Source organism: Eulemur rufifrons, chromosome 6, assembly GCF_041146395.1.
Source record: "Eulemur rufifrons isolate Redbay chromosome 6, OSU_ERuf_1, whole genome shotgun sequence".
Lineage (NCBI taxonomy): Eukaryota > Metazoa > Chordata > Mammalia > Primates > Lemuridae > Eulemur > Eulemur rufifrons.
Window position 1 is genome coordinate 101,684,170 of NC_090988.1, and position 15,456 is coordinate 101,699,625.

The following is a 15,456-nucleotide window of genomic DNA, read 5'->3' on the forward strand; positions in this document are numbered from 1 at the left end:
CATGGTCCCAGGTTTGTGTTATCCTAGGATTATCCTCTGGCAGAACTTTAAAAAAAACCTGCTTGAAGGTAGCAGATCTTAACTTTTAAGAGACTTTTAGTCTTGGAAAGGCTAAACAATCTCATGTTAAAGATATGAAAAGGGAGGCTCAGATGATTTCTTTGACTTCTTTCCCCAAAATCACTAAGGAAGCTGGTGTTAGAGCTAAAATTAAACCCAGGTTTCTTGATTCTACCTTGATGTTCTCTCCACAGTAGCAAGCTGTTTCTCTTTTCAGCCTCTGTCTACATGAGCACAGGCTAGGTAGCAGCCCTAGGAATCCTCACCTTAGACCTCTTTGCTAGAGCCTCATTAGTTTGGGTCTCATCTATTTCTCATTCCTCTGGCCTTAATCTATGGAACAGTGAGGCATCAAAGAACACCAGCTCCTCAAATAAAGGACTGGCCAGAGCCCAGCAAACAGTGCTTCTCTCCTAGAGTATTCACAATATGTGTTGGGAAGAGGTAGGAGAGGCTTGGGAGGAAAGCAATGGAAGGAATCCCACAGGTGGCAGTGGTGTGTTCAACAAATAGTTGGCACCAGTCAATGTGCGCTCTTTTGGTCTGGGGTTGTAAGAGGTCTCATTTTTCTTATGATTCAGGGGGAGGGCCGCACCAAACAGCACTGGAATGCCTGCATAGCAGAATCCCATGAAAACATACATACCAGCCCACAGAGAAAGAACACAAAAACATATCAGAAGCACCAAAAGGGAAGCTTATGAACTTTTCCCCAAATTTGTGTAAGTTCCACTTCTCCTTGTAACTTCCCTCAAAGTTTAGGAAGACATTTAGAAACACTTAAGTTTCTGTCCCAGGATTTATTGAATTAAAATGAATAAGCCAACTCCGGCTCACAATCAGTGGTTTTCAAATTTTACTATATTTAAGAATCACTTGAGAATCTTGTTTCAAATGCAGATTCTTAAAGTGCACCAGATTTTTACATTATTGCAAAATAAAGAAAAGTAGAAATTAATCACTGGCCCAGGAAGCTGCAAACTTTCAAATAATCTAGGTGATTCTGATGCATGTGTCTCATGGACCATAAACTGAAACAATATCTTTACCTTTAAAAGAGAGGTTTTTTTGTTGTGTGGCTTGTTTTTTTTTTTTTGAAATGGAGTCTCCCTTTATCACCCAGGCTGGAGTGCAGTGGCATGATCACTGCAGCCTCAAAGTCTTGGACTCAAGCGATCCTCCCACCTTAGCCTCCCAAGTAGCTGGGATTATAGGTACAAGCTACCATGCCTGGCGAGAGAACCTTTTTGAAAACAGGTTATCACCTTTCTAATCCCCCTTACATGCCTGAACAAGGACAAGCATACATTTCTTTAATCCACTTGGAAAAGCAGTATGGTGATAAAAAGTTCTCAAGACTGGCTGCACATCAGAATCATCTGAGAAGCTTTAAAAACATACTGAGACCTGGGCCCCACCTCCATCCAAGGAAATCAGAATCTTTGGGGCGAGGTTTGAATCATTTTTAGACACTCCCAGGTTGTGTGGCTAAGGCTGAGAACCACTGAACCCTAGGGAGTGTTATATGAAGTGTCTGCTGATTTCTTGCCAACCAAATCTGGGAACGTCATCATTTACATGATGCACCAACATAATGGATCTTTCCCATAGGGCATATAATTTAGTTTAACAAGCAAGGTTTCTCACTGAAATTCTTTATTCTATAGAAATACATCTAATTCAGATATCTGCATTACACAAAGTCTCCCTTTCTTTATCTTCCCAACATTTGGCACACCCCAGCTGGCAGCCCCATCCTCCTATACCTACCCCAGATTTCCATTTGCTGGACGGGAAACCCATTGTGGAAATCCACAAAGAGAAAAAGCAGCAGAGTGTGTCCTTGAGTGTCCGTATTCTGAGACTGAGTCCCCTCGCTGGATTCCACCACGTAACTCACATCTGGAAGCACCAAATCTGGAGGACAAGATATCACACCAATTCCTGACATAAATAAAGACTTGTAGAAATGCTAAGTGACTAAAGAACGTATATTCTGAACAAAGAAGCATCTGAGAATAGGAGATCTAAATTCAAACATTCACTTCCCCTCTTGAACTTGTTTCTCCATCCACACGATGGAAGCAAATAATAGTGACTCACTCACAGGAAGAACATCAAAATAATAACTGGGTGTGTAAAATGCAAACCAAACAATACTCCTTTGCATTTACTGGGAAACACTAAATTCACTGATTCCTCACATACAACTTTCCAAGGCAGGTATGGCTAGTAAGAGGCAGAGGTCAGATTCAAACCTGAGTAATGATGATAACAACAGCTAACTTGCGCTACATGCCAGGTACTATGTTAAATTCTCATATACTGTCTTAACATTTAGACTTCGTAACAACACTATGGGATAGGACCTATTCTTATGCCTTTTACAGATAAGGAAAGAGGCACAGATAGGTTAAATACCTTGCCCAATGTGAGCTAGTAAATGGTAGAACTGAGTTTTAGACCTTGCTAGACTGACTCCAAAATCTGTGTTCTCAACCCAAATACTGTGTGATATTTGTATTCCTACGTAATTCAATGCCCTGTGGTCACTTTCTAGCACCTTGACCCTTTGGAATACAATCTGGATAGTGCTACCTTCCAGAATCATATAGAGAAGCACCTCTATGTGGATCCTGGTTTTATCCTTTAGAGTAACGAGGGAGGGAGATGAGGGGACATTTCTTACATATTCATTTCCAAAGCTAACTGAGCAAGTTCAGGCATCATGAAGTGGTAAAACATAAAGTAAATCAACAAAGCCTGAAAACAAAAATGAAAGAGAAAAAGAAATATGGAGATTTCTAGAAATTCACCTAGGTCATCCTTCTATTCAAAATCTTGATAGCCTGACAGGTTAAGACCAAACATTCTTTTCTGACAAAACTACTTACCTCCAGAGACGCTGTCCCAGGACACCCTCCTCTCATACCCACCCTCTGGAATCACTACCCACTCAGGAACAAAGAACCTTATCGCCAGGCTTCCTTCCCAGGTGAAGATCCCATCATTCCCCCCCGAGATAGGCTTCAATCTTCTCATACCAGTCACAATCCTAGAATACCTCTTCCTTAATAGTCTTCCTGGGGATCCAAAAGACCTACTACTTTCTGAACTTCAAAGGATTCTAGAGGGACAACAGTCAAGCTCAAAACTGTAAACCTCTTAGACATCAGCCCAGGGTTGCATATTCCTATTTCCCAACTTTATTTATTAGTTCAGTTATTAACCTCCCAACTTTTAGCATGATTCACCCAAAGATAATGTGGTTAAGCCCTACATGAATATTATAGCCAGCTTCCTAGGTTCAATACTATGGTCTTGAATTTACGTTGCATTTTAACTTTTTCTAAGTAATTTTATACAGATTTTCTCATTTCATCATGAAGCATTTCTCTTCCACAATAGTTCAAAGGTGTCATTGCTCCTTTAGTCATCTTTCTAAAGCCCTGAGTTGACAGACTAAGGTACAACAGAAACCCTCTGAACAAGTCCCTAGAAGAAGGATCAGGAATAGAGGTGGCAGCAGAGGAAGTGAGAGGAGAACCAGCATTCACGTGCAATGCCAAACAGGCTCTGATGGGGCTTTGCCTGTTTGACATCTGTTTGCTCACTCCAAGTGGTCTCTTAAACTCAGCCAGACCCCCATCCCCACATCCCAACCTAGGCCATCAGATCACTGGGTCCTATTTTTATATATACCTGCTATTTATATTTCCTTTCTCTAATATCCTTCAGGTTTCTTCATTCCTGTACAAAAGAGGGAGACATACCTCTATCCAAATTGAGATCCAAATTGGGCACCATATGCAAGTGGTACTTTTTCCAGTCAATGAAATAAGAGGTATCTTTGAACACAGTAGTAATTGGCTGCTCCCGACTTGACAGTATCAGAGGCAGACCCAAAGGTCCATATAGAAATATGTATAGTTGCTAAAGAAAACTGCCAAATTTTAGTTTCTTATGACTATGTATTCACTTGTATAAAGCAAACATAACACTGACCTGGTTCATACTCCCAGAAATAAACAAGTATACTATTTAATTACATCTTGAGCCTTTTCCACACCAAAGATAGGTGTGAGGCACCAGAGATAGAGCCACTAGGATATCCAGAAATTTATTTGGGGTTTAATAAATGTGAGCTACTGGTATAGTACTGGGACAGTTAATTTATTCATCTTATGCATTCAATCATAAATTTGAGTGGCACTGAGGGTTAACGCTGTTCTAAATTCTGGGGGCACAAAAATGAATATTCAGATTTAATACCTATCTTCAAGTTAGCATATTTACAGTATGGGAGATAGACATAAAAACCAATAAACTATAATATAATGTGATACATGCCAGAATAGAAGTATATACAAAGGACACTTTGGTAGGCCAAGGCAGGAGGATTGCTTGAGGCCAGGAGTTCGAGACCAGCCTGAGCAAGAGTGAGACCCCATCTCTACAAAAAATAGAAAAATTAGCTGTGCATGGTGGCACATGCCTGTAGTCCCAGCTACTCAGGAGGCTGGGGCAGGAGGATCACTTGAGCCCAGGAGTTTGAGGTAGCAGTGAGCTATGATGACACCACTGTACTAAGGTGACAAAGCAAGACTTTATCTCAAACAAACAAATAAATAAATTAAATAAAATAAAAATAGAAGTATATACAAAGGAATATTTACTAGAAAGTATCTGAGTAGATTTAGATTGAGAAGGAAACTTCCTCTCACGTTCTCCAACCCTATTATCTAACAAAGACAAAGGCAGACAGGCCCTTGAAATAGTTTCCTTATCTGGACTTCCCATTCCTACTCTCATCTTACCTCTACCCCAGGGTTTCTTGACCTCTGGACCACTGACACTTTGGGCCAGATAATTCTTCACTGGTGGTGGTTGGGGACAGTCCTGTGCACTGCAGGATGTTTAGCAGTATCCCTGGCCTCTACCCACTAGATGCCAGTAGCAAACCTCCTGACATGACCCCCCCCACCACCAACGACAATCCAAAATGTCTCCAGATATTGCCAAATGTCCTGGGGACAAAATCACCCCATTAAGAACCACTGCTTAACCTTTCTTGTCCCCTGAACCAAGGCTAAAGAGACCAGAATAAATACTTTCCTTTATTTTTCTTTGTCTTTATCCTCTTTCTATAGGGTAAACACAAGGTATTAAATGTGAATATTAAAATCCTTACCCAGTGGGCACTGAGACATTATGGAAAGTCACAACAGAAAAAAGGAGGCATTGCCCGTAAATGAAGTCTCCCTCACAAATCTCAGGCATTAACACACAAACTAATGCCAACACAGTCACTGTTTAGAGCTAGGGGATCTCTGAGATGTTGCAAACTCAGGATAAGAGTAGAGAGTCTGAAGAGCCAAAATGTGTGGTTGTCTTTTAATTGGATTGTTTAAACCATTTACATTTAATATGAATATATTATAGCTATGGTGGGGTTTAAATCTATCATCTTGTTCTCTCTTTTCCATTTGTTCCTTGTATTACTTTCCCACTTTTCTATTTTTAGGTTCTGTTTTGGATTAAATAATTTTTATAGTTCCATATCTCCTTTTTGGCTTATTAGTTATAACTGCTATATTAATTTAGGGATTGCTTTAGGCTTTATTACTATACAACTTTAACTTATCATAGTCTACCTTCAAATAATATTGTAACAGTTCACATATAGTATAAGAATCCAGCAATATACTTCCATTTCTCCCTTCTTGGCCTTTGTGCTATTGTCATCACACCTTTTGCTTCCATATGTTATAAACATTGTTATTTTTGTTTTAAGTAATTATCTTTTGAAGAAATTTTTTAAAAAAGGACAAAAATCTTTTATATTTACCCACACAGTTACCATTTCCAGCATCCTCCTTCTTTATGTGTAGATCCAGAATTCTGTCTGGAATCATTTTCCTTCTACCTGAAAGATTTCCTTTGACATTTCTTATAATACAAGTCTGCTGGTGATGAATTCTTTCACCTTCTGTATGTCTGAAAAATTCTTTGTTTTTCGTTCATTTTCTTTTTTATTTATTTGAAACAGAGTCTCATTCTGTTGCCCGAGCTAGAGTACCATGGTGTCAGCCTAGCTCACAGTAACCTCAAACTCCTGGACTCAAGTGATCCTTCTGCCTCAGACTCCTGAGTAGCTGGGACTACAGGCATGCGCCACCATGCCCGGCTGATTTTTTCTATATATTTTTAGTTGTCCAGCTAATTTCTTTCTATTTTTAGTAGAGACGGGGTCTGGCTGGTCTCGAACTGCTGAGCTCAAACCATCCGCCCACCTCGGCCTCCCAGAGTACTAGGATTACAGGTTTCCTTCATTTTTGAAAAATATTTTCACTGGGTATAGAATTCCAGGCGGACAATTTTCTTTTTTCTTTTAGTACTTTAAAGATGTTGCCCAACTTTCTTCCAGTTAACACTATTTCCACTGAGAAATCTGCTGTGATTCTTATCTTTGTTCTTCTACACCTAATGTGTTTTTTTTTTTATCTCCAGCTGTCTTTAAGATTCTTTATTACTGACTTTATGCAATTTGTTTGAAATATGTCTTTTTTTTTTTTTTTTTTGAGACAGAGTCTCACTCTGTTGCCCAGGCTAGAGTGAGTGCCGTGGCGTCAACCTAGCTCACAGCAACCTCAAACTCCTGAGCTCAAGCGATCCTCCTGTCTCAGCCTCCCAAGTAGCTGGGACTACAGGCATGCACCACCATGCCCGGCTAATTTTTTCTATATATATTTTTTAGCTGTCCATATAATTTCTTTCTATTTTTAGTAGAGATGGGGTCTCGCTCTTGCTCAGGCTGGTCTCGAACTCCTGAGCTCAAACGATCCGCCCACCTCGGCCTCCCAGAGTGCTAGGATTACAGGCGTGAGCCACCGCGCCCGGCCTGAAATATGTCTTGATATCATTTTCTTCATATTTCTTTTGCTTTTGTTTCATTGATCATGGATCTGTAAGTTTATAGTTTTCATCAGATTTGGAAATTTTGGGACCATTATTTCTTCAAATATTTTATCTGCCCTCTTTCCCTTCAGGACTCTAATTGCATGTCCCTGAATTAGGCCACCTGAAGTTATCCCACAGTTCACTGATGCCTTCTTCGTTTTTCTTTTCTATTATATAATGTTGACACCATACATTTTTTTCTTGGTGTTTCATTTCCATTTCTATTGTTATATATTCAACTTCACTAATTTTTCTTCTGCAGTATGTAGATCTGCCATTAATCTCATCCAGTGTATTTTCATTCTAAAAATTGTAATTTTTATCTCTAGAAGTTCAATTGGGGTCTTTTTTCTTATATCTTGTCTTCATTTAATATGCTTGTTTCCCTTATTGAACATATAGAATACAGTTATATTTGCTTTAATGTCCTTGTTTATTATCATCTGTGACATTTCTGGGTAGGTTTCATTGATTGATTCTTTTCTTCTTTATGGATCCTATTTTCCTTCTTCTTAGCAAGCCAAGTTGTTTTTTTATTAGATGCTAAGCATTGTGAAGTTTACCTTCTTGGGTGCAGGGTATTTTTGTATTCCTATAAATTTTTTTTTTTTGAGACAGAGTCTTACTCTGTTGCCCCGGCTAGAGTGCCATGGCATCAGCCTAGCTCACAGCAACCTCAAACTCCTGGGCTTAAGTGATCCTCCTGCCTCAGCCTCCCAAGTGGCTGGGACTACAGGCATGCGCCACCATGCCCGGCTAATTTTTTCTATATATTTTTAGTTGTCCAGCTAATTTCTTTCTGTTTTTTTAGCAGAGACGGGGTCTCGCTCTTGCTCAGGCTGGTCTCGAACTCCTGAGCTCAAACAATCCACCTGCCTCGGCCTCCCAGAGTGCTAGGATTATAGGCGTGAGCCACTGAGCCTAGCCCCTGTAAATATTCTTGAACTATTTTCTGGGAAGCTATAAAATTACTTGGAAATAGGCCGGGTGTGGTGGCTCACGCCTGTAATCCTAGCACTCTGGGAGGCCGAGGCAGGAGGATTGCTCAAAGTCAGGAGTTCTAGACCAGCCTGAGCAAGAGCAAGACCCTATCTCTACAAAAAATAGAAAAATGAGCCACGTGTGGTGGCGGTTGCATGTAGTCCCAGCTACTCAGGAGAGTAAGGCAGGAGGATCACTTGAGCCCAGGAGTTTGAGGTTGCAGAGAGCTATGATGACACCACTGCACTCTACCCAGGGCAACAGAGCGAGACTCAGTCTCAAAAAAAAAAAAAAAAAAAAAAATTACTTGGAAATAATTTGAGCCTTCTAGGTCTTGTTTTCAAGCTTTGTTAGATGGGACCAGAGAAGCCTATAGTCTACAGCTAACTTGTCCCTGCTACGCAGTCAAATCCTTCTGAGGACTCTACCTGACATCCCATGAAATATGAGGTTTTTCATTCTGCCTGGTGGAAACAGTCTCCACGTGATCTCCAAGGATTGTTCTCTGTCTAGAGCTTTCTGTCTCTATGCATTTCTCTCCTCTTCAGTACTCTTTCCTACAAATTCTAGCTGCTCAGACCTCCATGAACTTTGTCTCCCCAACTCAGAGAGATCTACCAGACTCAAGTTGGGTATCTCCTCCCTGCACTGCAGCCTGGAAATGCTCTCTAGGAAGTACAGCAGGACAATCATAAGGTTAACTTGTTTGTTTCTCTTCTTTCCAGAACCACTTTCCAATACTACCAGCTGTATAAGAAAACTGCTATTGAATATAATTTGTCCATTTAACAGTTGTTCAAGGTGGGATGTTAAATCTAGTCCATTATTCTATCATGGCCAGAATGAAAGTTCCTAAATGTTTTTGAAACAATCTCACTGGCCCTTGATAGCTTCCTTGCTTTCTGACCCAACATGATATGCAGGTTCATCTTGTACATTTCTACTCCAGGACTAGAACCAGTCATTTCTCCTTTTTAGTGGACAATGGTATTCAGAGAAAACATTCTGGGTACTAGGAGTGCTTATTGCTACTAATTGTCATTGCCTATACGTTTTTTTCAGTGGAAAGAACTAAAAAATATATCATTTTAAAAGTCAGAAAAATTGTGGATTCACACCGGTATTTTCAATTGCACTTTAAGGTTACTTTTTAAAAAAAAAACTGTTATTTTTTTGAATTTACACTCATATATCTTCTATCCTATGCTCAAACTTTTGGTTCTTAACAATGTTAATTACTTATTTGTTTTATCATGGAATGCATACAATAATTTCAATATAAAATACCAATATTATTACTAATAATCAAGACCACTGAATGAACTTTAAGAGTTCTTTGTACTTCATTTCAACCTCAGAGTATATCACACTAAGAATGTACAATCATCATATTCTAAAGTCAATTGAATTAATTCTCCTTGCTATATTGATTATGACATTAATATAATATATAGGTAGGTTTATTACCTTTTATCTTGAGGGGTATTTTTACAGGGTATGAAATTCTAGGTTGATTATTATTTTATTTCAGGGCATTAACACTATTAGTCTACCACCTTATGTTGCTATGGAGAAGTCAGCTGTCAATTTGTTCCTCTTTTGAATATAATCTGTCTTCCTGGCTGATTTTAAGGTTTTTCTATTTGTCTTTGATCTTCGGTAGGTGTAGATATCTTTTTTATTTATCCTGCTTGATAGTTGAGTTTTTAAATGTTTTAGTTGTTTCAGCCATTAATTCTTCCAATATTGTTCCTGTCCCATTTTCTTTCTCTGGACATTAGACATTATATTTGAAAAAGTGTTAAATAATTTGAAGCATAGGATATAGTTATTTTCCTCCAGAAATAATTTTTTTCTAAAAGAGATCTAGGAGAATTATTAAATAGCAATCTAGAATCACACTAATCCAATTTCAAAGTTTAAGATTTTCTGGCCTGCCTAGATGACTAAAAAACATGCAGTCCATCTGAAGGATGGTTTATTTCAGGTTCACCTTACTCCTTAAAATGTAGCCTTTTAGTTATCCCTGCCCAAACAGGAGGTGTTTTAACAGCACCCACAAGTTCAGCAGGCCTGGATTCTTTGGCCTTCTTGTCCTGCATTGATTCAGAAGTATTTTTTATTATACATCTTAGACTCTCAGCTACTTGTTTTCATTGGCAAATGATCCCAGGGCGAAAGCAGCCCCCAATGCTGGAGTCAGCTCTCTGTAATTCCATTCTCCCCTAAATCATGGCCCAGAAATTCCTCCCCTTCACTAGTTCATTGATGCTTTTGATGTTTTTATTAATATATTTTCATCCAACCTCAGTCTTCAATGGGAGGGTTGGTCTAAATTATCTAGTTTGTCATTCTCAGAAACTGAAATCCCACCAGGGTTTTCATAGCTAGTTCTCTCTCTTCATTAAAACATTACCTCCTCAGAGTGTTCACTGACCAGATTTAAAATAACATCCCCATCATTCTCTATCTCTTCATCTGCTTTACTTGTCTTCACTGCACTATCACTACCTAGTATCTATTTATTTGTTAAATTTTCCCACTAACATGTAAACTCTGAGAAGACAGAAAATTTGTCTGTCTTATTCATTCTACAGAATGGAATGAAGAGGAAAAAAGAACCTTTTATTCTTTGCTTTATACTCTTCTGTACTATGTAGATATTAAGAAAAAACATGTTTTAAAATATAAAATGTCCATGTATAGTCTATATCACTATCCTGCTCCCTCTTCCTAAGTAAGATATTCTGATATTGCCAGATAGCTGACATCTATCATATCATGCCTCTTCTGTTCTCATTCTTTTTATTTTTTTGAATAAAAGGGTTTCACTATGTTGTCCAGGCTGGTCTCGAACTCCTGGGCTCAAGTGATCCTCCTGCTTCAGCCTCCCGACTAGCTGAGACTACAGGCAAGCACCACTGCATCCAGCTTTGTTCTCATTCTTTATACTCTTTGATAACTTCATTTCCTCCTACAGCTTCAATCATATAGTAATAACAATTAATAATTATTGAGCACTTATGTGTCAGGCAGTGTGCTTGGAGCTTCATTCATATGGATTGTTACAGTTAATTCTAAAAAGCAAGCAAACAAGCACCAAAAGAACAACAATATAACCTTTGAGAGGGAATGCAGACAAATCTATGAGGTAGGTATTATTATTCCCATTTTAAAGTGAAGGAAGTAAAGGCTTAGGCTGGTTAACTAAGATGCCTACAGGCATACAGCTAATTAATGGTGAATCCAGCATTTACACTCCCGTGTCAGGCTCTAAACACAGCACTCTATGACACTCACCTATGGTGGAAACCGAAATCCTAAAAGTCTGTAATTCCATATCTGATTACTTCCCAGTTCCAAACCAAGATTTCTATATAGCTGCTATGTTTACCATCTTCAAAGGATGTCTTGCAGGCATCATAAACTCAGCATGTTCAAAGCCAAACTCATTTTCTTTATCTCCTAAATCTGCTTTTAATGTTTTGTATATTGCTGACAGTATCATTATTCTGTCAATCATCCATGGAAATTGTTTTTTTTTTTTTTTTTAGGAGACAAGGTCTCACTGTGTCACCCAGGCTAGACTGCAATGGCACAATCATAGCTCATTGCAGCCTCAAACTCCTGGGCTCAAGCAATCCTCCTGCCTCAGCCTCTTGAGTAGTTAGGACTATAGGTGCACACCACCATGCTGGCTAATTTTTTAAAATTAAAAACAAGAGAGATGTAGAGACGTGGTCTTCCTATGTTGCCCAGGCTTGTCTCCAACTCCTGGCCTCAAGTGATCCTCCTGCCTCAGCCTCCCAAAGTGCTGGAATTACAAGCGTGAGCCACCATGCCCAGCCCGTGGAAATCTTTTTCAACAGCTTTATCAAGGTGTGATCCACATATCATACAATTCACCCATTTTAAATGTTCAATTGAATGGTTTTAGTATATTCAAAGAGTTGTGCAACCATTACCATCATCAATTTTAGAACATTTTCATCACTTCAAAAAGAAGCTCCCCCCATCTACCTTCTATCTCTATAGATTTGCCTATTCTAGACATAGAAATCTGACATAAACTTTAGCCATTCCCTACCCCTAATCTCTCCCTACCCCAACAATGATCTGGTTACCTCATCATGTTGATTCCTTCCTGTGGTAAGTCTCACCTTTCCATGCCCACCACACTTTTAATTCAGGCACTCATTATCTCTTAACCCAGTTCACTTACGTATTTACTTAGTAATTACTAACTTCTCTTTCCCATCCATTCTGCGCAATGCTGCTAGAGACTCCTGCCGAAACATTCAATGGTTTCCCACTCTATAAAGCATAAAGTTCACACTCCTTAGTCTGGCACTCATGATCTACCATACTCAACTTCACAGTACTTTCCAGCCTCATCTCTCCCTCTTGCACGATTCATCCCATGCTTCAGTTATGTTGTACTGTATGAAGAATGAGTGGCACATGTCACATTTTATAGTTTGCAGCTCCCTGTCAACATTTTCAAACTTGGCTTTCATATTGGATTATACGTTTTTATACAAATCACACATGCTTGTAGATACAGAATTCATATACTAAAGGCTTTCCTAAAATTGGGATATAAACACCCATTTTAAAAGACAATTGGATGAAATTTGTCATCAAAAAGATATGGAAACTGAAGAAATCCCGTTCGACTGGCTGGAAAAGACCTTTGGGGTGGGGCACAGAGCAGCAGCTGGAGTCAGTGTCAGTTCTCCCAACAAGTCCATGCCAACCACGTCATCAGGGATGGAAAGTGTTATTGGATGTCCTAGCACAGGGTGGATTCTGCTGCAGCATGATTCAGTTGTACCAAATTTTGGTCTACTGTCAGAAAACAGACAAATTTAACTTTTTTCTCTCTTAAGAAATTATTTAAAAGGGCATTCAAAATTCCTTTTATAAACCTCTGGCATATGCATAACCATATAACCTACAATATCAGTTTTGTTGGAATAACCAAGTTGTGTCCTACTCAGGGAATTAGAGCAAAGGAAAAAAAGCAAAGAAATTGACATTTCAGGGATGGCATCATGGCTCCTGCTTTTTCTCCCACTAGTGGCAGTTTCTTATTCTCCAAAGTATATTTCCCCGACTAAAATTACTCTACGTTTCTGAGCAGAAGTTCCCAAGATCAGTCAAAGACAAGCATTGTGTGAGGGGGTCTGTGTATCACAAATGGCCTAACCTGACCCTGTGGTATTTAGCAATCTGCTCCCCACATGCCACACCTTCCCCTGCAGAGGTCTGAGGTTCCTATTTTATAGGACCAATGAGGAAAAATTAGGGCATCTTTCTCTCCCAGAAAGAATCTAGTAAAATTTTGTGTTCATTTATTTTTCAATGGCTCTTTTCTAAACAGAGAAAAAATATTAATAAACCTTTTCCACTCTCTATAAACGTATCAGGTCATCCAGGGAAACATGTCCACAAACATTATCTCAAAAGTTTAAACTCTGGTCAGTAAAACTATGATGATGAGACACCTACCTATAAGGATTATACAATACTAGAATCCTCTAATACTAGAGGATTAGATTACTAAAGAAAGATATACGGTGGGGGTTTTGTTACCTGTATATTAAAAAATAAAAAATATTCTCATCTGAGGTGTGATTTTTCGGTGAGAATAAGAAAATAATCTAAAAAACCTTGGGTGGTCTCTTCAAGCTGTAACATCCTTATGACTACTGGTATTGACTTAGGGCATATAAGCAGAGGCAGAAACTATTAAATAAAGACTAAATTAGTTGGACTTAAGCATATGTTAGGTTTTTTTCTTGATATAGTTCATGTTCACTTTGGATTCTGTGGTAGCTGGATGTCAAAGCAAAGCAAGGCAGAGGGTTCTGTCTGTTCCCTATTATTTACCACCTCCTCCATGGGTTTACGTTTTTGAAGTCTGAAGAAGGTTGAGGTGGGTAGGGAGAGATTTTCCAAATCTATGCAAAATGCTGATGCACAAAAAATAATATATAACGAATTCCTTTGTATTCATACTATCTCTCTAGCCAAGAGTTCAAGTAAACTTAAATTCACAGACCTCTCTTCTCATGTCTAAATGGGATTGTAATTAGCATGGTTTGTTTCATTTCATTTACAGAAGAAAATAAGGAATGGAAAGGAAAAGGAACATGTCTTCAGATCAAGTAGAATATATTCAAGGAGCCAAGAATATTAACAGTTTTCAACATAAATAACTTAAAAGTTTTACTTCCACTTTTCTTTTTCTTTCCTGTTGCCCAGGCTAGAGTGCAGTGGCATTACCATAGCTCCCTGTAACCTCAAACTCCTGGCTCAAGCATCCACTTTTCTTTTTTTTTTTTTTGAGACAGAGTCTCACTCTGTTGCCCAGGCTAGAGTGAGTGCCGTGGCATCAGCCTAGCTCACAGCAACCTCAAACTCCTGAGCTCAAGCGATCCTCCTGTCTCAGCCTTCCGAGTAGCTGGGACTACAGGCATGCGCCACCATGCCCGGCTAATTTTTTCTATATATATTTTTAGCTGTCCATATAATTTCTTTCTATTTTTAGTAGAGGTGGGGTCTCGCTCTTGCTCAGGCTGGTCTCGAACTCCTGAGCTCAAACGATCCGCCCACCTCGGCCTCTCAGAGTGCTAGGATTACAGGCGTGAGCCACCGCGCCCGGCCAAGCATCCACTTTTCTTAAAGAGAAGCTGACATGTGGCACTTAGAAATGGCAAGTGAGACCATTTCCAATTTCTACCCACATTCATATTCATAACAGGAGAGTCAAGCAGGGAGAAGGAAAACAACGCTTTTCGCCTTCACCTCACATAATGCTGAGAGTTTACGACAAGAGCAATTCCATTCAACAGGTTCAAAGTGGGTTCATTCTCTAGCCTGTAAAGCAAAGAAAAGCTAAGCTATTTCTCAAAGATTTTAAAATCAATCTCTGCTTGATACAAATTTTGGCCCATGACTACTACCACCCCTGAGATTACTGGAATTCAGTAACTAATTAACCGAGGGGAAAATGGCAATTTTTAAGTTCGCCCTCTCTAGTGAAAGAGAAAGACATGAAATTTTGCTTATTCAAATTTAATACAGAATAAGAAAATCAGAAAATTAGTTTCAAGGTGATTTTGGATCAAGAAATCAAACTGTGAACCTACTGGAAATAGGACAATAATGGCTGAGAAAAACTGCAGAGCCATAGCATCATCTTAAGCCCTGTACTTACCCAAAGATCTCTTTGGAGAGGATTCCATTTACCTTTAGACTGAAATTAAATCTGACCTGCAAAACAGTAAATGAGGTAAGATATTTAACATGAGCCAGAATAGAGATTAAAAACTTCTATACTCAATCCCTAAAGGAAAAAAGTATTCTCTTAAAAATTTTTAAAAATTAATACTATTTTTAATTGACAGATTGTAGTTATATATATTCCTGGGGTACAATGTGATGTTCTGA

At 38.9% G+C, this 15,456-nt stretch overlaps 1 protein-coding gene across 1 annotated transcript in view; it reads right to left on the reverse strand.

The window, feature by feature from the left end:
• The window catches only part of TOP6BL (TOP6B like initiator of meiotic double strand breaks), a 66,568-nt gene that overhangs the window by 23,373 nt on the left and 27,739 nt on the right, over positions 1 to 15,456 (reverse strand). The window contains exons 4-8 of the mRNA XM_069470348.1: positions 15,224 to 15,279; positions 14,812 to 14,883; positions 12,654 to 12,849; positions 3,834 to 3,984; positions 1,831 to 1,977 (exon numbers count right to left, since the gene is read on the reverse strand). Of these exons, the coding sequence (XP_069326449.1) occupies positions 1,831 to 1,977; positions 3,834 to 3,984; positions 12,654 to 12,849; positions 14,812 to 14,883; positions 15,224 to 15,279 (622 nt within the window). The remainder of the gene's footprint in view (positions 1 to 1,830; positions 1,978 to 3,833; positions 3,985 to 12,653; positions 12,850 to 14,811; positions 14,884 to 15,223; positions 15,280 to 15,456) is intronic.